We start from the raw sequence: 24,652 nt of genomic DNA, 5'->3' as shown, positions 1-24,652 counted from the left end.
AAGTTTATTGGTAAAGGGAAAGGAAAAAAAGTGTCAGGTTTTTTTTCAAATATCAGATTGCCATACAGAATCATTTAAAAACTGTATGTTGCATAAATCAAATCCTTATTGATGAGGGCTCTATGTAGAATCAGTCTTGTTAAGCATGCATTTGGACAAAGTAATTAACTTGAGGCATGTGCATTTTATTCATTTCACAAATGTTTATTGAATGCCTAGTTTGTGCAAAATAATCTGTGCAGTGGAGGAATATAGGGATAAATATGACATGTCCCTTATGGTTGAATTATAGAAGCAGAATATTCATGAGGAAACTGAAACTGCAGGCTCACTCCCTGTATTAGTTTGCTTAGGCTGCCAGAACATAGTACTCTAGACTGGCTGTGGCAGAGTACCACAGACATTTGTTTTCTCATAACTCTGGAGGCTGGAAGTCCAAGATCAAGGTGTCAGCAGGGTTGATTTCTTCTGAGTCCTCTCCCCTTGGCTTGTAGATGGCCATCTTCTCTCTGTGTCTTCACATGGTGTTCCCTCTGTGTCTGTGTCCAAATTTCCTCTTCTTAGAAAGACACCACTGATAGTAAATTAGGGTCCACCCTAAGGACCTTATTTTAACTTAGTTACCTCTGTGAAGACCTGTAAATACAGTCATATTATGTTATAAGGTCCCTGGGGGTTAGGATTTTAACATACGAATTTGAGGGGGGCACAATTAAAGCCGTAAGACTCCCCCAAGTCCTCACATTAATCAGTGTAACCACCCTGAACTGTTCGATGAATACCACACTCCTTGTGTGCCTTTGCACACTTCTACCTATGGTACCTTTCTCTGCCTTTTCTCTGTATTATTTCTTTACTTGGGCAGTGAGGAAGAGTAAGAAAAGTTCATTCTCCTCTACCCACTGGTAGCACTTTCTTCATTCTTATAACTTTATTACGTATTAAAATTCTTTCTTCAAGTTCTTTTTCTCATGATTGTTAGACGTATGTTAAATGTTGGATGGGCAGTTAGGTGGTCAGGATAAGGTTGGAGCAAGAGGTGGGTCTAGCTGTAATATAAGGTGTGTACTACAAAAGTAGCACAGATGAGGTAGATGCTGTGAAAGTATAGAGGAAGAGTCAGATTATACATGCTTTGGGGTATTTAGGGAAGGAATCATACAAGAGCTGATGTTTGAGTATGTCCTTGGAGAATGGTGTGATATTTTGGGATTTGAGAAACTGACAGGTAGCAGCTCTTGCAAAATAATGTGACCAAAGCGGTAGGCAGGAAGAAGCAAGATTTGTTGAGGCATAGTGAGTATTACTCTTTGGTTGGAATATAGCATATTTGAAGGGGTGACATGAGATAAAGCTAGAAAGGAAAGTATATTAATTTGCTATTGCCGCTGTAATAAGTTACCCCAGACTGGTGTCTTAAAACAACGCAGATTTTTTATCTTACAGTTCTAGGGGTCAGAAGTCCAAAATGGGTCTCACTGGACTAAAATTAAGGTGTTGGCAGGGCTGTGTTCTTTTCTAGAGGCTCTAAGGGAGGAGCCGTTTCCTGTCTTTTTCGGCTTCTGGAGGCTGCCCACATTCCTTGGTTCATGGCTCCCTTCGATCTTCAAAACTAGCAATGGCCAGTCAAGTTTTTTTAATATCATATCACTCTAACACACTGACTCTAATGCCTCTGAGCTCCTCTGCTTTTAAGAACCTTTGTGATTATACTGGCCACCCAGATAATCCAGGATAATCTCCCTATTTTAAAGTCAGCTGATTAGCAATGTTAATTCCATTTGCTACCTTAATTCTCCTTTCCATGTAACATATTCACAGGTAAAGGGAATTAGGACATAAGCATCTTTTTTTAAAAAATTTTTTCCTTTATTGCAGTAACATTGGTTTATAAAATTATGTAAATTTCAGGTGTACATCATTATGTTTTGATTCCTCTGTAGATTACATCATGTTCACTACCCAAAAACTAATTACAGTCCATCACCACACACATGAACTAATCACCCATTTCACCCTCCTCCATTTCCCTGTGGTAACCACCAATCCAATCTCTGTCTCTTTGTGATTGTTTGTTGTTGTTTTTATCTTCTACTTATGAGTGAGATCATACAGTATTTGACTTCTCCCTCTGACTTATTTTACTTAGCATAATACCCTCAAGGTCCGTCCATGTTGTCACAAATGGCCAAGATTTCATTGTTTCTTATGGCTGAGTAGCATTCCATTGTGTGTATGTACCACATCTTTATCCATTCATCCCTTGATGGGCACCTAGGTTGCTTCCAAGTCTTGACTATTGTGAATAATACTGCGAAGAACATAGGGGTGCATGTATCTTTATGCATTCGTGTTTTCGTGTTCTTTGGGTAAATACCCAGCAGTGGAATAGCTGGATCCTATGGTAGTTCTGTTCTTAATTTTCTGAGGAGTCTCCATACTGTTTCCCATAGTGGCTGCACCAGTTTGCACTCCCACCAGCAGTGTACGAGGGTTCCCTTCTCTCCACATCCTTTCCAACGCTTGTTTCCTGTCTTGTTGATTGTAGCCATTCTGAGGGAGTGAGATGATATCTCATTGTAGTTTTGATTTGCATTTCCCTGATAGTTAATGATACTGAACATCCTTTCATGTGCCTGTTGGCCATCTTGGAGAATCTTTATTCAGATCTTTTGCCCATTTTTCAGTTGGGTTGTTAGTTTTTTTGTTGTTGAGATGGATGAGTTCTTTATATATTTTGGGCATCTTTGAGAGGCCATTATTCTGTCTACCACCGGTAGGTTGGGGCCAGGTTATAGGAGCTTTAAATATAGCCATTGAATATTTTCCATCAAAGGAATAATATGATCAAAGCCGTGTTTTGGGAGGTTTAATCTATAGTCTGTATGCTATCTAGAATATAGGACTGGAAAGAAATCAACAACCCTGAGTTGTCTTTTCAGCTTTACTGTTGATCCTCCGTCCCTTAGTCCTTCTTTCTCTTCTTCCTTTCCCTTCCCTTCCCTCTCCCCTTCCTCCTAGAACAGCTTATATCCATAAATCCTTAGTCAGAGAGAATTAGTTGTCCTGAACACTGCTACAGCCACTGATTCTGATTCTGTTCACTGTAAGGCTATTTCATCATGTTATGAAAGGGATACTAGACTAGCAGTCAGGAGACCTGAGATATGTTTCAAACTTTGTCAGTAATTTGCTTTGTAACCTTAAGGATATCCTTTAGTCTCTCTATGATGCAATTCTCCGTCTTTGTAATTGGGATGATAAAAACTGTGCATCTGTCAAAGATATAAAGATAACCTTATTCCAAAATAATGTAGCTTATTTTTATTTTTCGTCTGTAGAGAGTAACTGGCTTGTTAGAAAGTAACTGACTTGTAACTTCAGAACTTTTTGCTTTTCCTTTTTTATCTCAAAGAACCAAGAATCGAGCAAAAACCAACAAAAAATAAAAAGCTCAGTGATGCATGCCTAGTTGACTTGCTACTCTCTTTTCCCTCTACAAGTAGCAATCAGGGCAGTTATGTCACGGCAAATCAGGTAATATTTTATAAACCTCTCCCCTTCTATTATTGCTTTATTAAACATTTCTTGCCCGTAAAAAAGAAAAATATGTATGTGAGTCTTACTATATGAAGGTTTCACATTGACAATATAGCAAGTATTGCCTCACTACGTGTGATTCTTCGAGTAAACATTTCAATTGTCTACAATAGAAATACGATGCAAGCTTCAGATGTGAGCCTTGTGTATAAAATTTTCTTGTAGCCACATTAAAAAACGTAAAAAGAAACGGGTGAAATTAACAATATATTTTCAATCTAATATATTCAAAATATTTCAACATGTAATCAATATAAGAAATTATTAATGAGATATTTTAGATTTTTTTGTATTAAGTCTTTGAAATCTGATGTGTATTTTATAGATAAAACACATCTCAATTTAGAGTAGCCACATTTCAAGTACTCAGTAGCCACTTGTGGGCGATAGCTACTGTGTTGGGCGGTGCACGTCTGCTACAAAGGTATCTACGTAATCATTGCATCAGATCTTTTCGTCTTTCCTTAAAGCAGTCTGCACTGCCGTGTCTAATCTCTCTATGACAGTGGTCCCAACCCCCCACTCTGCTTTACCATCTTGCTCTGGTCCTCACTTCATACTGTATTGTCCTCTCTTAGACATTTCTCCCTTCTGTGCCACATATTCCTGTCTCCTTTACTCTGTCAAGGCCCCCGTGCATGTTTTTTGAGATTTGCAGGAGAAAAAGCACCTTTAACAGTTTCCTACCTACCACTATACTTCCATTAAAGTGTTACAGTGGAAATTAGAAATGTAAGCTTATCCCAACAATATCGATACCCTGGGGAAATGAAATGAAGTTCTTCCTCCTCTTAGGAAAATGTCAGAATCCCTGATAATAGTAGAATCTGAGTGTTACAGGAAAATCTAGTCAGGAGTGTGTAACTTGTAGGCTTTGTATCTATTGTTCCATGAAATGTAGCATAAGAATTGTATGTTTTGCTATTATTAACACTTTGCATTTAATCAGTCTCAAAAGCCAAAATGCTTCATAGTTACCCCACAAATGGAATATAAGTATACAAGTTCAATTTGGCTGACTAGGTTAGAACAAAGGACCATAATCATATTTTCTTGCCAGATCATCCTGCCTGTCTTTTCCTGCCTCTTTGTAATCGGCTCTTAGAATTTATATTTCCAAGGTGTTTTGTAGTCATGTGTTGTTTACCTCTCACAATGCATATTTTAGCCCCAATTTGTAAATGCATGGACATGCAGTGATGTGTTTTGGTTTTTGCAAAGTAACTCAAAAAGTCAATGCCAGGGGGCTGGCCCCGTGGCCGAGTGGTTAAGTTCTCACGCTCCGCTGCAAGGCGGCCCAGTGTTTTGTTGGTTCGAATCCTGGGCGTGGACATGGCACTGCTCATCAAACCACGCTGAGGCAGCGTCCCACATGCCACAACTAGAAGGACCCACAACAAAGAATATACAACTGTGTACTGGGGGACTTTGGGGAGAAAAAGGAAAAAATAAAATCTTTACTAAAAAAAAGTCAATGCCAGAAATCCAAAACTGAAATGAAGAAAACAGTTCCATTTACAATAGTGTAAAAAAATATTTAGGAATAAACTTAAAAGAACTATAAAACTTGTACTCTGAAAAACTACAAAACATTGCTGGAAGAAATTAAAGAAGACCTAAATAAATGGAAAGACATCCCATGTTCATCTCTTTTTAATATTGTTAGGAAACTTGCCAAATTGATTCATATATTCAATGCAATTCCAGCTGCCCCTTTTTTATTTTTTGCAGAAATTGACAATATTCATATGGAAATGTAAGGGATCCAGAATAGCCAAAATGGTTTTGAAAAAGAACATAGGAAGACTTAAACTTCCTGATTTCAAAACCTGTTATAAAACTACAGTAATCAAGACAGTGTGGTACTGGCATAAGGATGGACTTCAAATCATTGCAGACCCGCCTTGTTTCTGGGGCTCTGAGTTGTTCTAAACTGATACTCCAGCCTACTCCAGGCTTTTGTCCACTTGTGTGGTGGCCACGTCTTTCCATCATCTGCTAAAGGCAAAACAGTTTGTGTTCTGTTTCTTTTTGGAAGGACTTGTCATTCTGTGGATTTCAGTCTCCTTGGTTGTCTTGTATTCTCAGCTGTCTGGTGAACTCAAGAAAAGTTTTGATTTTGTGGATCAGCTGGTTTTTTTCATTGTTACTGTGGGAGGAATATTCTCTTCCTGCTTTCTACATCCTAAGCAGAGTGGGAATAACGTGATGCTTGGCCTGTGATAGATTGGGCACTCAGTTAAGATTTGTTTAAAGTGGGTTGAATTCATTGAATACTTAGGTGTCTGGCAGTAAGCTAAGCACTTACTACCTCATCTCATGTAATCCACCCCTGTCTATGAGGTGTAGGTAATATTATTATGCCCACTTTTTTAGATGTAAAACTGAAATTTAGTGGAGAAAAGGAACTAGAGGCATAGCAATAAATGAACATTTTTGTTGATTTTACCTATGTCACCTTCCCCCAACCCTCCTTCCCGAATAAAATTCTTGAATCCATTTTTCACTTCTCCAAGGAAAGGAGATATATCCTTGGCATTGCAAGTTCTCATTTCCTCACATGATGGGAAAAGAGGCTCAGAATAAAAGAGAGAAAGCTTGAAGGGACTTCAAGGTGGACTTTTGATTAACAGAGAGAAGACACTTTTGGGTCTGAGGGCTTTGGGTGGTCAGTGCTAGCATCTAGGTTTTATAACAGGTGAAAAACAAAATGACTGTGATAGCCTTGCTGCCACTTTCCATTCTTCCCTTTCCCTTCTCTTGCTTCTGATGTGAAATAGTTAATAGCCTTCAGTTTTTTCACAGGGTAGCCAAATTTTAAGTATTTTTCATTACTATTAATTCCTTACTAACCCGCTATGTGGGAATTCCTTTAGGTAGTTCTCATGCTAGGGACCTTAAATATAATTACTTGTACCACTTACATTTGTCTTAACAAATTCCTTTATAAGCTACATTCAACAAAAGGTGAACTCACAAAGTGTTTTCATTTCTAAAAATTTTGCTTTGTTTTTGTTCACTTTCAGAAAAGAAACTATGAGATGAGCCTGATCAATAAAATCAAATAAAGCAAATGTTATTAATTCATCTCTTCAGCTATTTTCCGAAATTCATTTTCTAAGATGTACCATTTGTAACTCACTACATTAATCATTCTACGTTTTCTCACACACTGGTTGATAAATGCAAGTTAACTTTCATGCATTGCCTATCTTTGCTGGAATTTCAACATCTTTTCGAGTATTCCACGTGTATAATATAAACTGAGAAAGAGAACTCTGGTCATTATTATATTCATGAACAGCATTAATACAGAGACAATGCTAAAGGTTAAGGAATAGGAACATGGAGACAAGGAGGAGGATTGATTATATATGGTAGAATATTTTATAATGCCCTGGCTTGATGTAACAGTTGCTTATATACCTCCTCTCCCTAGTTATCAGGGAATATGAAGAATAGAGAAAGCATCCAGGAATCTAGATTTGATTATTACAACTATGAAGTTCCTGATATTGACCTCAGTGATTGTGAATTCCCACATGTCATTGAAATTTATGACTTCCCCCAAGAATTTCGTACTGAAGACCTCCTACGGGTTTTCTGCAGTTATCAGTAAGTATTTGCAAATGGTTGGGTGTGTTAGGGAGGGTGGGATGAAGTTTCCTAAAATGTCTTCTGAAAACTCATCTTGTATTTTCATATTCCCCACTGGTTTGCTTTAGCATCAAGTTTGTTTATTGCCTTTTCCAAGTGCATTAGAAATCTTCTATATCAAACGACTCTTCTTCTAAGTTCCTTAAAAATGCCAAATAGTCTTTTTAGGCCCCATTTTAGCATTTAAGAAGAATGTCATCAATGATGACTTCCGAATCTGTCTTCATGGTACATTTAGTCTATTTATATTTATTGTAATTATTGATATATTTAGATGTGTGCCTGCCATCTTTTTTGTGTGTGTTTACTTGTCCCATCTTTTTCTCTTCTTCTTGCCTTCTTTTGGATTGATGAGGTATTTTTTTCTCATTCCATTTTTTGGGGAAATGAAACTCTGTGTTCTATTACAAAGTGCATGCTTAACTTATCAATGGCTAAAGTTAATATTTTTTACACTCTTTCTAAACATTATAAGGACTTTTAACTCCATTCCCCAATTCCATTCCCCACCTCTTAGCCCCCCGCAACTAGTATGCTGTTGTGATTATTTTGATTCTTTTTAATTTTTTCTTTTTCCTTTTTAAACTCTGTTTGATGTTGTTATTGTTTTATATATTCAGCATTCAGATTTATCCACTTTCTGTGTACTTGATTTATATCTTCTTGGATCTCATACCTTCCATCTGAAATCTCCTGCATGAAATATATTTATTAGCATTAATTTAGTAACAGTCTGCTGGTAACAAACTCAGTTGGGGTGTTTTTGTTGTTTTTTAATGGCTTTATTTCAACTTCATTCTTGAAAGACATTTTTGCTGGGTATAGAATTCTAGGCTGGCAGTTACTTTTCTTTCAGGAACTTGAAGATACTAGTCTCCTGTCTCCTGGCTTTCTCTGTGGAGGATGAGAAGCCAGCTGAAAGTCTAACAGTTGTCACTTCTGAATGTAATGTCTTTGCTCTTTGGATGCTCTTAAGGTTTTCTCTTTGTCTTTAGTATTGTGTATTTTCAGTATGATGTGGTTTTGTATTTCTTTTTATTTATTCTTCTTGAGATTATTTGGGCTTCTTAAATCAGTGAATTAGTGTTTTTTGTTGGTTTTGGAGAACACTCAGACGTTATCTCTTCAAATATTGCCTCTGTGCCCGTCTTTCTCTCTCTTTTACCTTCTCTGAGATGCCAATTAAATGTATAATAGACCTTCTCACTTAACCCTCATGTTACCTGTCTTTCATGTTTTCCATCTCTTTGTCTCTGTTAGAGTCTGAGTAAATTCTTTAGCTCTAGTTCCCAGTGCACCGATGTTTTTCTTCAGCTGTGTTAAATTTGCTGTTAAATTTGTCCATTGAATTTTTAAATTTCATTTTGTTTTTTCATTTTGCAAAGTTCTCTATTTTTTTTTCAAGTCTGAATGGTCATTTTTTTTAGCTTCTTATTTTCTCCAGATATTTTCACGATTTTAAAAATTTCTTTAAGTATATTAAACATAGACCTTCTGTAGTCTTCTCTGAAGTCCTTTTAGTTCTATTTCTGCAATTTCTCTCTTATAGTGACTTGCTTTTTTGGAGATTTAGTTATCTTTTTACTATGAGCCAACCATTTTCCTTGTAGTTTTCTTTATGGGAATTGAGGCCTACAATAGAAGAAGAGGATTTCTCCTGAGAGGATGTGTGTTTTCTTCTGCCAAGCCCCCAAAAGCCCCAACAGTCCAGGAGCACCTTAAATTGATTTGAAGTTATTCTGACCACTGAGGTAGAAATAGTCCAGTGGAGAATGATAAAAAATGATTGTTATATGTCTCAACTGGTTCATTTTAACAACACATATAAATATTCATTCACTTGCCAGTCTTTGATGTGGTACGAAAGCCACCTTTTTTTTAAAGTTATTGCTCTATTGATGGAAGAGTTCTTGTACTTCACCCTCATAATATATCACCTGTGACTTTCAATTTAATTTCTTTAAAGTGCAGCAAGAACTTTAATGTACCTTCAGAGTCATCTGAGTACATATTCCTCATAGGTTAAAGTGTTTTCTCTTTTATAGCTATTTTTCCTAAATGTAAATTGATTAAAGTTTTTGGGGTTTTTTTAGTGACCTCACCTTTCTCTGGTCTTCCAAAGCATTCAATTAAGTTTTTATAGACACAGCAACTCATCTTTTTCAGCCTCATATTTCATCCTTTAAATTTTATTTAATTAAATCATGTAGTGAAAATATAAGTTAAAACTAATGTAAGTGGGTTTGAGAACAATTGCACTAACCCTTGTTATGTATATAGTTTATACATATATGTAAAAGGTAAAAGAGTCAGAAGTATACTTCTGTATCCTTAACTTGTAAGAAAAAATAAGCTTCAGCAATAAAGAAACAATCTAGAAAAAAAGTTACTGAGAAAAAGGATTTCAAGATCTGAAAGAATTAGTCAATACCAAAAAGGATTATACTTTAATGCTCCAATCCTGATATTAAAAATGATCCAGGTCCATTGTTTGATATTATAGATTTAAATTTAAAAATCAATTCATGTACATCTTGATTTTGTATCAGTTAGGGTATAGCCCCCAACTGTTTTTTAAAGGGCCAGATAGTAAATGTTTTAGGCAACTCTGCCATCATTGCACAAAAGCAGCCATAGACAAGATGTAAACAAAGGAACACGGCTGTATTCAATGAAACTTTATGTACAAAAACAAGCATGCTGTTATTTTATGAAGTTTTAGAACAGGCAATACTAGCTAGCAGCCATATACCTCACTTAAATTTGGTTGGTGGGGAGTATCAGTTCTATAACTAAAAGAAGGAAGGGGTGACTGGATCCTGAAGGACACTTCTCTGCCATAGACCTTACTCTGTGTAGATAGTATAGGTCAGTTAGTCTAAATCATTGCAGTTACGTTAAGACCCAATATCAGGGCCTGTTCTATGTGAAATGCATAATAGATTTTAAAAAGCAGCCAATGAGATTAAATCCCAAAGTAGAACTACCTTAGATTGTTGTTAATAATGATTAAAACCAAGGATCAGTTTTGTTGATGTCTAGAGTTTCCTGAAGATTAGTTAATTCTTATGAATTGTTAACTTCCCTTTGCTTTGTTTCTTCCTATTCTTACCTGTAAGACCATTTTTCTATAAAAACCCCCTAATATTCCCAAAAGAGCATTTTAAAGGATTATGAAGTTCCAAAGTCTAAAAGGCCCTCCATAACCTATCTAGGCCTTTTTCTATCATTTTTGCAAACTATCTTATAATATAGACTTCTCCTATTGAACTTGTCCGCGGTCTCCAACCCCTGTGGTCATTTCATGTCACGGTCAAACTTACCCTTACATTCAGGAAATTCTCTAACTAATGTTCAAAGCCTCCTTTATTCCTTTTCCCTCAAAGCAATTTTTTTTCTTCACTGGTTGTTAAAGAGTGAAGATATTTTAGCAGTTGTCTTTTTTCTTCTTCATAGTGCTTTAATAAAAATAAAGAAAAAGTCAGGGTGCAGAAGCTTATAATAACACCTGTGAGTTAAATACCAGTGTCAGCTTTATGTGCTAATCACTATCTTCATCAGAGTTAATAATTTTCCTGATGAATATTGCTATTAATAAATAATGAGCACCATTCATTTAGTAAATGCCCACTAACTGCTTAACACCATGTTCTTTGTCATGGATGATCTCATTTCCGTTTTTCACAACTCTGTTAGGAAGGTACTGTGCCCATTTCTACAGATGAGCAGACTTAGCTTAAAGAGAGGTTAAACCTGCCCAGGATCTCAGGGTGGCAGAACCTGAGTCCATTTATGTCTGATCCTCAAACCTCTGCTCTTTCCACAGAACTGTATTGAGTCTGTGAGCAGTTTTAAGCTCCTAGCTGAAAAAATGACACCTGTCATGGCATCATCCTGATAGTCCTTGTGCTCACTGTATAGCTCTGTTCCAAAATAAAGGTGTTTTTTTTTAGTACTTAATGGTCATTCTTTCTAATCTGGTCTGATATTTCTCTTATCTTGATTTCTTTTATCCTGAATTTTTCTGACTTTGCCACAATTCTTTCTTATTTTCCCTTTCTCTGAAACGAGAAAGAAAGAATAGGTCAGCCTCTTTGATTATACCTGTCCTTTTTCTCCATTACCTGATTTTTTTGCTTTGAATGACCTATGTCCTTCTCCCTCTCTGTCCCTGTGCCTGCATTTGCATTAAATCCAGGTGACCTTCCCTGCCCACCTCCTCCTCTAATACTCTTCTGCTCCTCCTCTGCTCCTCCTCTGCTTCCTCTTTCCACCTCTTCTGTTCCCCTCCGTAAGAACATCTCTTGTAAATAGTGCATTAAATACTTTACCTCCCCAAGGGGCTTGTGAGGATTAATTAGTTGATGTCTATAAATGACTGGAATGTAAAATACTCCCAAGTAGTTCTTTATGATGGTATTATTTGCTTTTAAAATTCAATGGCTTCTTCTGTCCTCCAAGCTGTTTTTTGTGTCATTATCCCCATTCCACCTGTGTGCTAATTGAGTGTTTCTCTTTATCTCCTCATGAAATGTTTTGTGAGACTCTATTTGAAAGATGTTTCATAAAAGTAAATTTTATTTTAAGAAATACAATTTGTTCTTTTGTTGCAGAAAGAAAGGATTTGATATTAAATGGGTGGATGATACACATGCCCTAGGAGTATTCTCCAGTCCGATTACAGGTATTCACCCAGTGGATTTCTGTGTTCTTTTTAATATTGTGCATTTTCTGCTGCTACTTGTTCTTATTTCCCTTCTATTCCAACGTTGGCTGGCATTTTATTCAGCCAGTATCGGTAATTGACAGATACAGGTTTTTGAGGTCTAGTACTTTGGTACCCAGGTGCTCGCCTTCTCCCTTTTCACCTTCATGCACTGGTATCTGGAGGGAGAGTCAGCTCCTTCCAAGGCTGTTTGCTGCATAACTGTCAGTTATAATAGAGCATAAACAGATTGTAGGTAGAGATTGAAGAAGCCAACGTGGCTAAATCTTACAATATTTGTGATTTTTTTCCCCTCAGACAAATGAATTTTAAGTAGCCCTTTAACCTTTCTGGTGAGAGGTAGTAATACCTACTTTCAGAATGTATGATAACGGCCTTTTCAGATGTATCCTTGGCCTCATGATACATCTGATGCAGAGGCATTCAAAGAAATCAGAGATCTTGGTTTCTGTTTGAACAACCTAAAATTCGGGTCTGCAGACTTATTCTGTACAGGTCTAGACAGTAAATATTTTAGGGCATAAGATCTCTGTCACTACTTAACTCTGCTGCTGTAACAAGAAAACATCCGTAGACAATATGCAAAGGAATGGACATGGCTCTATTTCAGTAAAACTTTACAGAAACAGATAGTTAGCTGGATACGGTCACAGAGCCATAGTTTGCTGATCTCTGATCTAAAATAATCGCTGCCAAGTTGTTCCTTTTGGATTTTCTAGAGTTTACCAATTTCTTTTGCTTGCCATGAAAAAAAAAGCATAACATCTAGGAAAAACTTTCTAAGAACTAGCCTTAAATTTTCCTTTGCGTCAGTCTTCTTCGTGTCTCTTCCTTCCTTACATTTGTTCCTCTTTGCAGCTCGTGATGCTCTCGGAAGTAAACATGCCATGGTGAAGACCCGACCCTTGTCACAGGCCACGAGAGCAGCCAAGGCCAAAGCTAGAGCTTATGCCGGTAAGCCTGTCATCTCGGGGCTTTATCATGTTGATAGTGGTGTTATTGTTTTTTCCAGCACTTGTGCAGCATCCAGAGTTCTAAAAACATATCACTTTTATTTTTAGTATTAAAGTAAGTATATTCTTACAGGAAAAAAGAAAAGGCTATGTTGGAAATAATGGCATCTGAGCAGCCACTTGGAGAGAGTGGGAGATACTAGGCAAGCAATGCAGGAACTTTGCCTGATGATATCCTTATCTAGTTTACCTCTGTTTAGCTGTTTGATAGAGTCACAGTAAGAAATTGTGTTAATACAGATAATGAAGCCAGCTCTGTTTGTGCTTTGCCATGTTAATTTCCTCTGATCGTCATCTATCAGGCTTATATTAATTACTGCTGATGCAGCCCTTGTTAGTCTATTTTGTATGTTAATTACTGAGTTAAATCACTTGGAGCTAGAGTGCTTTCTCTTCCTTACTCCCTCCTCCTCCCTCCCTCCTCCTCCCTCCCTTTCTCCCTTTCAGAGTTCCTCCAGCCAGCAAAGGAGCGTCCTGAGACTTCAGCAGCCTTAGCCAGAAGGTTAGTTATCAGTGCCCTTGGGGTTCGAAGTAAGCAGAGCAAAACTGAACGGGAAGCAGAGCTCAAGAAATTGCAAGAAGCCCGAGGTGAGTTGAAGTGATGGCTTTCTTCTTTAGTCCCTTTAGAGCTCACTTTATAAGGCATGTATAAAAAAAGAAAAATGACTAAAGCCCATTCCGTTTTGTCATTTCCGTTTCCTAGAAGCTTCCCAAGTACATTGACATTGTTTTTAAGCCTTATATTTAGGAAGAAGACACTTCAGGATTTGTCTGCATGTTCCACATGCCGAGGCACCCTGATCCATGCTCCTACTATTGTTTTCCAAGAAATAGTTTCCGGTTCTTAGCTCACCCATGGGTTTTTCTATAATTCTTGCTCCAAACTCTGAGAAAAATTTTGCTGTGAAGAAGTAATAGTTTTCCAGGCAGAAACCATTATTTGCTGTGGTTTTACTGGGCCATGATTGCCATGATACTATAAAATGGTTTAGATCTTGGGTAGAAGACAAATTAAGGAAAAGCCAGCAATTGACATTTGATAATGATAACTGTAGGGGGTGTTTTTTTTCTTCAAAGACAGTCCTGAGTGGCTTCATTAGAGCACATCTAGATTAACCTAACTTCTGATTATTTTCCAGTACCTAAGAGTTCTCAGAAAGGATTTCAAATGATCCACAAGCAGAGATTTCTTTCCCTCTTGTTTGGAGTTGAGGTTAAAATCTCTCTCCTCTTTTATAGGCTGTTGACTTGTATGTAAAGGCTTGGGACTCTGGCTTTGCACTTAAGTACTTTTTATCAACCTGCAGGCTTTAGACAGTCTCATTGCCTTAGCCCACGATCTGTGGAATCTGTGAAGGCAATTTATTCTGAAAATTCCACTTACCGAAAAGGAACTTCATTTTTCCATTAAACGAATTGAAGTTTCAAACTCCTTGTTTATTGCCGGTCTAACAAGGCCATTAATACTTCCTGTCCACTCTGCTTTGGTGATAGCAGGCAGCTTGCAGGCTCTCAGCTGCACTGGCCAGATAACCAGTGACAGAGTGTGTCATGGCAGGTGCTAGAGTTTCAGGGTTGAACCCAACTAATTTTTGAAACCTTAATGATTATAATGAGGCAGTTTTGATTTTTCCAGTGTGTTGTTCACTTAAAGGCCTCCTGCAGACTATAGAAACGGGAAGACTCCTCTGGTTTTTATAGATGGCAATAACAGAACTAGATTAAAGGAGAATGTGCAGTGTCCTTAACTCTTTATTAATTGGTTATCCCTGTGGAAAATGATTTCTCTGTGATAAGCACAGTTATCTCAGAAGATCAGTAGAGGTAATAACAGCAGTATCTATGAAAGGAGATATGACTCTTTGCAGTGCATCAAGCTTGCCTGGGAGCGTGATATCACCTGTCTGTACAGGTGCTGCAGCAGTGCTTTTGTGTGGGTAGCACCTGAGGATTCCCCTCCGTTTCTCTCTAGGCACATCAGCATGATCTCCACTTGCAGTATTTGTTTTAAATGCCCAGCTACACAGAGGACTTTCAGTGATGCAATTACAAATGAGACTGTTGGCTAAGTGGGTACCCTGCTGCTGCCTTTTTAAGGAAGGGCTTTTGTTTAAGTGGATCGAGACCCACTGTGATAAGTTCCTCCTGTCCATTGGTGCTGCGGCGGTGTGGATTATAGAGGACTGTTCCCTTATTATATTTCAGGACTCCCATTCTTAATATCTGAGAAAATGCATATGGAACATTCCTGATATATCTCTTTCTGGCTTCTTCATGTGTTGAGCAAATACTGTTACATCTGTCTGCATGGAGCCCAAGACTTTTCACTTAAAGATCTTTTTCTGTGGAAATTACTGTTTAGGTATTAAACAGAACAGATATTTTTGTTGCAGATCTTCTTTCACTGGACGGGGAGGGGTCAGGACAGCATAGTACATAGTATTGTGGACTCTGGACTCAAACTGCCTGGTTCGACATCTAAGCTCTGCCATTTTGTGGCTCTGTGACCTTGGATAAATTACTTACTGTCTGGAGGCCTCTGTTTCCTCATCCATAAAATGGAAATCAAGTGACATAATCCACGAAAGATACTTGGTCATCTTCAAAAACCATATGAACGCTCTGTCTCTTGTTTCTATAGACCTATAATAATTATGTGATAAATGTTAGCTGCTGCTGTTTTTATTAGTAGTAGAACATTATCACTATATGGTGAGTCCAACTCAGATTCCAATGCATATTTTTTGTCATTACTCTTTATTGTAAATTTTCTGTAATACTCTGTCAACTACCTTTGGCATTCACTGAGCACCTGCCCTGTGCGATGCATTGTGCTCTCTATTTAGGAGAATTAGAGAGATGGCAAGATGTTGTTCCTCTCCTTAAGACTTAACAATCTGGTGGGGTTTTCTGCTTTGAGTAAGGCAGAAAATATGAACCTGGTATTTTAAGCAATTTTTTCTTCTCTCACTTTAGTTCTGAAGATTTTAATATTAAAAGCCATGAAAAGCTTTTTGTGATTAAGAAGATTGGAAGGAAACTCCAGGCAATGCAGCATGTTATAACTCTGATGCATGGTTATTATCTCCAGTTTCTAGTTGGCCCAGAGAAGTTAAGTAACTGGCCTACGGTCACCCAGCTGGTAAATTGAGAGGAGGCATTTGAACGTAGGCCTCTCTAATTAGAACCCATGCTCCTTCTACAATACTCCAATCTCTCTTGAAGGACTTTTTTCCCAGGGAAAAAAAGATAAAAATTTTTTTAAGGTCTTCAGAAAATGAAATATGACAGGCTTCTTTTTAGTTATCTGTTCCCATGGTCAGCAGCATTCACTGTCAGAACATTCTTCTTTAGGTCTAACTTAAATTTGTGTAATAGTTTAAACCAGTTTCCTCTTCTTTTTTCCTTAGTAGAAGGAGGGAACATCTGGATACCATTCTGTTCTAAGAGCCTGTAACTGTAAAGATCAAGGGTAGATCATTCAGGAATGAGGGGATCTGGGCTATAATAGAGTTTTTGCTATTAACTGGCTGTGTGGCCGTGGGCAAGTCTCTGAAACCTCTCTGTGCCCCAGTTGCCAACAAAGGAAAAATAATGCTTGACTTACCTAATCATTGAGCACTTTTTGAGCACAACATAAGTTAACCTGTGTAAAATTGTTTAGAAAGGTGCTTTACAAAATCAGAATGCTATTATTTATGTGACTCTTGGGAAATTAGGATTTATTATAATAATATGAGCCACTAATGACAAATATGTACTATGTACTTGCTGCTCCCTGTCCATTATCCATGACAGACAGTGCTAATCAGTCATGACCTACCTTCCTTGGTGAGTTTTGACTTGACTGTTGCCAATTGATCAAAATTAGCATGGGAATTGAAATCTATGTGCCATCCTGATATAGGTAGTTTTATTAATAATACTATAGAATAATCTATCTTTCTTTTTCCGACTGTAAGAGCTCTGCTGTCTGGCACAGTGACTGGTTCATAAAAAGGTACTCAGTATTCATGTTCATTGACTGAATATATGAATGACATTGGTTACTTTAATTTTTCTTCATAAATCTTATTTCCTTCATGATTCTACTTTGAACCCTTTCTGATCCTCCCTGTTTTTCTTTATAAAACCCGGAGGTGACCACTGCATATGTAACCCTTCTAATTAATGAATTTGGGATTTAAACACTTTCCTGCTAAGTTCTTCCACCCTACTTTGGTCTTTCTTACCCTTTTAGTGAGAAGTCGGTGTCGTAGTCCTTAAAAAGAAGATTCAGAAAGTAAAGCTACTCTGGGAAGAATTGAAAAAGGAAGTACCCAAATCATTTTAAGCAAATCATGTTGTATTTATCTGGGGGATAACAGCTTTAGTTCATAAGTCTTTGAAGATGGAGAAAGTATCTTTTAGTGCAGCAGAGTGCATAACATCTCAGAGGTAGCTAAGAGTGGGAAATTAAAGCAGAGATTATCCTTGAGTGCTTTCTATTTGACTTAATCACATGTTTTAACCTAGTGATTCATACTAAATGACAAAACCACACTTTAAAGACCTAACTTGAGAATACGTGTAAAATTTCCCTCTTGTTCCACTTATCGAAACAGTTGGTTCCCACCTGATATTGGAGATAAATGTCAGGACTTCTCAGAAGAAGCTAGTCTCTCATTTTCAAAGCCTGCTATAATTTTATTTCATAACTTATTTCGATTTTATTCTTGGGGTAGGTGATTAATTGGCTAGTTCTAAAAGGTCATCTTTTGGGTCACAGGCCTGAAAGGCAGAGTGAGTAAACAATAATTTGATCTCCTACTTTGATTAATTAAATCACTAAGAACTTGAAAGTAAAATCATCTCTATAGGATACTTAGTTAACTATAATAAAAATTTAATCACAATTGCTACCTTCTGAAATTCTTTTGAGGCATTCCATTATTCTGCCTTCAAGGACAGTGCTGCATTGCTGACTCATAATCTAGGTCGTGTGGTATTTTCTTGGTGTCTTTTTTCCCCCGATGTGCAGTTCCCTTCATATCTAAGCATGTTTCCTTTCAGATTAATGTGATATTTTTCTCTCACATGCAGTATTTACCCATATTTTTGGTGTCACCTGCTGTTTAATAAACTTATGTCCTTGGCCTGGATCAGAGATGAAAATGTTGGCCCTAGGGCTAACTGACCAGTTCGCCAACTATTGCTAAATAAATAGCACGTAGTTCTTTGTGTTGACACGAATACCTTGAGAATCATTCCACCCTCAGTTATATGCCTCCTTAACACTTCTGTGATCCAGATTATATTTTTCCAGTATATTAATGATGACATAAATACTCGATAAGCCTAAATTCTAAAACTTTTCTAAAATTAAGAGGTTACTTATATTAATTCTCTTTGATCTACCAGATGTGTCAACCCATAAAAGAAGGCAGTTAGATTAGTTTGACCAGACTTGTACTTTAAGTCTTCATGTTGCTTATTACTCTGCAGGTGGCTGCCAGTGGATTTTGTGATGATTTTTCTCATTATTTTCTAGATGTAGAAGTAAATTTTGAAAGTTTTAATTTACATCTCTTTTCTTTAATTTTTTTAAACGTGACACCAAACTGGCCCCTTCAACACTTTCCACTCCCTCAGCGAGAAGTGATGATTTCACTCAACTCATTTAACATAATCATTTCTGCCAGTTTGTTTATCATACGGGGAAATGAAAGTCTTCAGGGCCGGCTTATATGAGTGCTTTAGGTTCATCATCTCATACTCATTCTTCTCTTCTTCCTTAGTTTCATGCCCTTATGGCTGCTGTTGGGCTTTCTCTTTACTTAGTTTACTTTTATAATTGTTGGAGATAAAGTTAATAGGAGCTTTTTCATGCAGTCTATCAGCTATTATCTGCTTTCCTTTCAACATGTTTCTTTATCTTTCTGTCACTACATTTTTTTTCATATTTTTTCCCTTTCTTTGTAGATATTTTCAGATGTCAGGATAGTGGAAAGTATGATGGCTTAAGACTTAAGGACTGGGTTCCAGCTTCAGTTTTTCACTGATTATGTAAGCTTCAGCAAGTCACTTAACCCCTCCAAGCTTCCATTTCCTCTTTAAAATGAAGAAAGTATTTTTAAGTGTCATACTAACTTATGTTTCTCTATTTTATTCATGGTCTGTATTTCTAAATTTATGCCTCACATTTTCACTATTTCTTTGTGCTTTTTAATTTGTCTCCCTACTCTTACTGGTTTTCTCATGTGGTTTACCACCAGAATTTCATCGTATTTACATGTATTTGGTAATAAAGATCTACTGTCTTTTATTAGAAAGCATTAGATTAGGAAATATTTCAGAATTCAGAACTTTTCCAATTTTAGAAAGGTAATATGGTTAATATGCTTCATAATATCAAAATCAAACTTGTTAACATTAATAGTTCTGCAGCAGAAAATATGGCATTATAAGTAGCCATACGAAAAAAGACTATAAATAGCCTTGTGTCTTTTCAGGTTAGGTTTACCACCAAATGAGTTTTGGCCCCAAGCTTTTAAAAAAACAAAACTTTGTTTTCAGAACTGCTTTGATTTTGGAATTGTGGCTTATGGGCCAGTCATATTTTTCTATTGCTCCTTGATTTCTTTTCTTATTACTTCCCGTATGCCTTTCTGATTTAAGTATCCAAGCTTATCGAAGAGTTTGAGTTCTAATAGTTCACTTTTCTGGTTTCTTCACTTTTTCTTGTAATCCAGAACCAGTTTTCAATTGCTTTTGTCTAAGTTTGCTTTTACCTTTTGATCCCCTTCTAACTTTCCCCTGTTTGTAAGAATCAGAACCACAGTGCCTTCCTAAGAAATCCTGGGGTCCTTGAGACAAGTCATTATCCTTAGTGCTCTCTGCTTGGAAAATCCCGACCCCATTCAAGCCTGCCTTAAGCAGAGTCACAGGACACTGAATTAACTAGCTAGCCTTCAGTTTGGAATTTGCTGACCCCCATTTTTTGCCTCTTGTAACTTTGCTGCTATATTCACATAATGCCACAAGATGGTGCCCAAATAGCAGTGAATTTCTCTTTTTCACGTTTCCAAGTGCCAGTCAGCTTCCTGACCAAGTTCTTTGCCCTTAAAGTACAGTCAAATAGAGTATAGGAATTTTGTAAGGGATTCTGCTGATTTGGAAAGATAGGTCAAAATAGCAAGTGTTAACTCTAAACTCCCTTTGATTTCTGTAATCCCCTTGGTTTATGACTTGCAAAATCTTTTGCAGACGTTGTCTGAAATAATAGCCCTTGGAAGGAAGCACTTAGGCTTATCATCTGCATTCTGTGGTGTCAAGATCAATGACTAGCCATGAAATGAGCACTGGTATTGTGGCACCTAGTGAAGTGCTCAGACCACCAAACCGTGTATGGTCTGTATTTTCTCAGGTCTTAGTGAAAGGAAATGAAATGAATTTCATTTCTTAAATGAAAACCAAGCATCTATGTTAAAAATTGAAGACAGATTGCCCAGATTTGTGCATTTTTTGTTTTTAGAAATAGTCCTTAGTTTGCTTCCATTATATGTGGTCATTTTTCCATGTTGAGATGGTGTATTCCAGAAAATTTCTGGCTCCTGAAAGTGCTCTGAAAATAGTGAAATTTGGTTTGCCTCAGAAATATTGTTCCATGAGATTATAGTAGGGAGATATGACTAAAGCCCCTGTGGCTGCCATTTTCATTTGAGCAAGAAGGTAAAAGAAGGATATTGAAACGTATTTTTGACGCCTATTGAATTACTTGTAAAGATCAGTAAGCTGGGAATAATGCACAGTTATATTGGAACAGTAACACAATTGAGAAATAGAATTAAAATAAATACGTTGTCAGCAAGACTAGAATCTGCATCCTGCTAGATTCTCACTAATTCCATATAGCTTTTATTCTCTAGGCCCAGATCTTTTTCTGTTATAGAGTAATAGTAACGTTGTTTTCACTTACAAAGCCCATGGAAAGTTAAAGTTCTTAACTCTGGAATTAGGTAAGAGAAGACCAGGAAATCCAGCTGTTTCATGATTAAAATTTGCCTTGTAATTTGGATTATGGGAAAGTCACTGGTTATATGAAGTAGACTACCACTTTTAACACTGCTCTTATTTATAGAGAGAAAACGGTTGGAAGCCAAGCAACGGGAAGACATCTGGGAAGGCAGAGACCAATCTGCAGTTTGAACATCACTCAATGAAGGGGATAATCCCATGAATTCAGAAAATATTTCCATAGTCTTCAGATAAGAGGATGCTTCCAGAGCTCTGTGTACATGCAAATGTGCATGTTAGTGAAAGAAAGAGATAAAACAATCAAGACAAGGATTGACTGGGTATAGAAAGAAGATGGACTCCTGTCTGTCTTCACTCCTAAATGCAATTCTTTGGAATCACTTTCCTGTTTTGGGCATAGAAAGGAGCCATCAGCTAGGAAGAAACATGGAAGATGTGACTTCCAAGAGTCATCTGGACAGGGCAAGTCGTGTTAGCATGGGTCCCACTTCCAAGATGTTTTAAGCAAATACAACAGAGGATTCAAACCTGCGCTGATGGGAGATTCAGGCCCTGCAAGGGCAGGGTGTTCCTTAGTACCTCACAAAACTGAGAACAGCAATATTGAGGGGGAGAAGGGGGCACAGTTAGTACAAAGAGACAGAACAGTGTCTGGTGTACTTGGTATTCACAGAATCTACACTGCCAGTTTCAGAACTCCACAGTTGGTGAACTGTAGCAGATATTTGGACTCCAGAGTTTGTACTGAGCTGAGTGCCTGGGGCTGCTCCAGCTGCACAGCAGCCAGGGGCATGGCAGCTTCATTCCTCCTAGGAAGCCAGTCTTGGGAGCTGCCTGCCAGTTCCAGTTTAAGCAGTACTGGATGTTGTATGAGGGAGATATTAAAGCCCATTTTATGACATATATCACTCTGGTATTTGTCAATTTTATTATTCCTACAAAGAAACTGGAGAGCAGCTCTCCTTGAATCTTCATTCCTGTAATTCTGTGCATGAGTTCAGCGGATCTGTTGGTTTTATTGAACCCCACTGAATAGAGAGCTGATCATCTCTCTGCCCTAGAATATACTATAAAGTGCCTCTCCTGGAATTGGCATGTGGCAGCTCCTCTCCCCTTCTTGGCCTCTTTATGCACCCGGACTCCACCCTCTTGCCTTTTCCCATTTCTGTCAAATGTGACATCCTGCAGAGGGCATCTGTCACACAGCATGTTCTTGGTATGATCTTCTCAGCCTGTGCCAGAGGCACTGGGCAAGAAGCTCCAGCTCATCCATTACAGCGAAGAGCAGCCAGGATAAGACACCACCTCCGAGTAGTGAGAGGTTCCCTAAAGGACACGACAAGTCAGAGCCATCAGCTCGGGCTTTATCCATCTCATATGTGTATTCTCAGTGCTTTTGGAAAGTAGTTCTACACTGAAGAAACGGTAATGCCAGAACTTAGATGCTGAAGTAGCAAGAAACAGTGTCTCATTGTGCTTTCACCATGGGCAGTAGCCTCTTTTTTGTGTAATTTAGTGCCCATGACAATGATGGATTATTAGCATCGCCTAGACCGTGGTGGGGTGGGCCTCTGTTCACACGTTCCTCAGATGACACTGGCCTTGGGTCTTGGTCCTGGCCCAGCTGTCCCTGCTGCTATTCTGGTCTGAGAGCCCGCCAGCAGTTCCTCAGCATCGTCTTCTCATTCTTGCTCGGTTCTGAAAGTGTCCCTTGTTCGTGTTCAGCGCCTCCATTCCACGTTTGAGGGATTAAATACGTCCTTCTCCTGACCTTCGGTCCCAGATGACTTAGGCCAGTGCCCCTCTCTTTGGCTGCTAGCTGCAGGATTGTGCTGTCTGTCTTCAGAGAGCAGACTTCTCTAAGATGGGCAGGTCTGTTTGAACTGTACAGCTGCATTTGAAAGGAAATGCAGGGAGCCGGAGCCAGGCTTCATTCTGAGTGGTAGACCTCGGAGGCACACCGTTGCTCTGTTTTGCTGCTTCAAGGCTGAGAATGACCTTGGGCAGTAAAAAAGAGATGATTGCCCCTATTACTTGCCTTTGAGGGTGTTTCCCCCTTCTGACAGCATTTTAACTTTTAAAGGCATTGTTAATGGTAACATATAGCCCCACGTTTATTACTCAGCTTTTTTTGTAGTCCTCGTAATTTCTGGAAGTTACTTGTGTTCTCAATCTAATGCTGTGTACTAAGTGGCTAGTAGCTTAGGCTTTTTTTCAGCTAACAGTCAGCCACCTCTAACTTTCAGTCTTATCCTTATAACCAGACCCAGAGAAGGGATTTTTTTTAGCCAATACTGAAATCTGTGGAGTGCTGCTACATCTACGGTTAGTAGAAAATATGCTTTTGAGTTAGATTTTTCTGGTGATTGGAATTGATGTGTACTGGCTGGAGGTAAGATGGCCTGCCGTGGCCCAGCACGGACTACATTGAGCTTGCCCAGATGGGAGTCAAATCCTTGGCCATATCTAAGCCATGCCTTCATAAGCTGAGCTAACTGGAGAGCACCCTGTAGCTGCAGCTGACTCCTTTTCAGGTATTCGAGAAGACAGTTAACGCACTCTGCTGTGCATACGTGTCTGAATCCTAGGATCACCTGGACTTTATAGTAGAAAGGTACACTCCCCTTCAATTCTGATATGCTCCCTGTAGAGTGAAGGTCTTTGTGGAATAGAAATACCTTAGGCTTCTGCCTAGTAAGTTGAGGTTCCCAGCACTTTAGTTTCTCTGAGACTAAAGTATGCCGAGGTGAAAAATCTTCTCACATTTTTGGTTCTGTCTGGAATTTGGTGGTTGGTATTCTGTTAACATTCCTCATCTAGTTACAAGTCATGCCAGCCACCAGTCTTCCCATGTCCTTCCCTTTCAACTCAGACGTGTAACAGCACTACCCTTGTGTAGTTTTTTCCAAGAATTAGAACTGGCTGCACCTATCAAACTTGTGATGTGGGCAGCAAGGCTGAGACCAGAGCTGGTGGCTGGCTGCCTGGCCTGCTTTTTTCTGGCCCTCTTGGAAACTGGATCCAGCAAGAAGCTGTGGGTAGCCTCCCTGCCTGAATCTAGTCATCAGTCACCACACGCTGCACATTCTTTCACAGACCATTAGCTGCATGTGCGAGTATAATGTTGTTACTGTTTGGGAGATGTTTGCTAGATCCAACAGGAAATCAGTCCTTCCCTTGTTTACCTAAACTGCCATGCCAAAATATAATGCTCCCTCTGCCTAATGAAGGAGATGAAGGAGTTGAGAAGAGAGAAGGTAGAGGAGAAGGAAGAAAGCACTTCTTTGTGTTCTTAGAGGATACCCCAGAGCTTCTGACTTCCTATGGAGGGGGTAGCTGTTGTGATGTGGGAGGGGAGTACTTTTGTAAATCGGCCCCATCTGCTACCCTTCCTTTTGGCTTTGCAGCCTCAGTTATAAACATTTACAATCCTTGGACTTCACCTGCTTGCCTCCTGCCTTTCATTGGAAAGGTTAAGTCCAGCCCATGTTTTAGCATTGAGCCTGGGGAGGAATTGGGAAGCAGACCGAAGGCTGCTATCTGATCAGAGAAATGTAGGGGGCTGTTGTGAGTACTGTGTGGGCCCCACACATCCTAGCCACCAGCTCAGCGGGTGGGCCAAGGGGTAAAGCTACTGTGC

At 38.5% G+C, this 24,652-nt stretch overlaps 1 protein-coding gene across 8 annotated transcripts in view; it reads left to right on the top strand.

Moving 5' to 3' along the window:
* R3HCC1L (R3H domain and coiled-coil containing 1 like) overlaps positions 1–24,652 on the top strand; it is a 204,102-nt gene that overhangs the window by 74,032 nt on the left and 105,418 nt on the right. For 3 of the 8 annotated variants that reach the window (XM_008526574.2, XM_070609005.1, XM_008526575.2), the window contains exons 4-8: positions 7,040–7,215; positions 11,871–11,941; positions 12,842–12,937; positions 13,444–13,584; positions 21,116–21,917. In XM_008526574.2, coding sequence (XP_008524796.2) covers positions 7,040–7,215; positions 11,871–11,941; positions 12,842–12,937; positions 13,444–13,584; positions 21,116–21,183 — 552 coding nt within the window. In that variant the 3' untranslated portion in view covers positions 21,184–21,917. Of the gene's footprint in view, positions 1–3,415; positions 3,538–7,039; positions 7,216–11,870; positions 11,942–12,841; positions 12,938–13,443; positions 13,585–21,115; positions 21,918–24,652 lie in introns of those variants that run through there. The other 5 variants (XR_011537138.1, XR_011537139.1, XM_008526577.2 and 2 more) reach the window with 2 other exon arrangements.

Source organism: Equus przewalskii, chromosome 1 (genome assembly GCF_037783145.1).
Source record: "Equus przewalskii isolate Varuska chromosome 1, EquPr2, whole genome shotgun sequence".
Lineage (NCBI taxonomy): Eukaryota > Metazoa > Chordata > Mammalia > Perissodactyla > Equidae > Equus > Equus przewalskii.
This window is presented reverse-complemented; position numbering and strand designations above follow the sequence as displayed.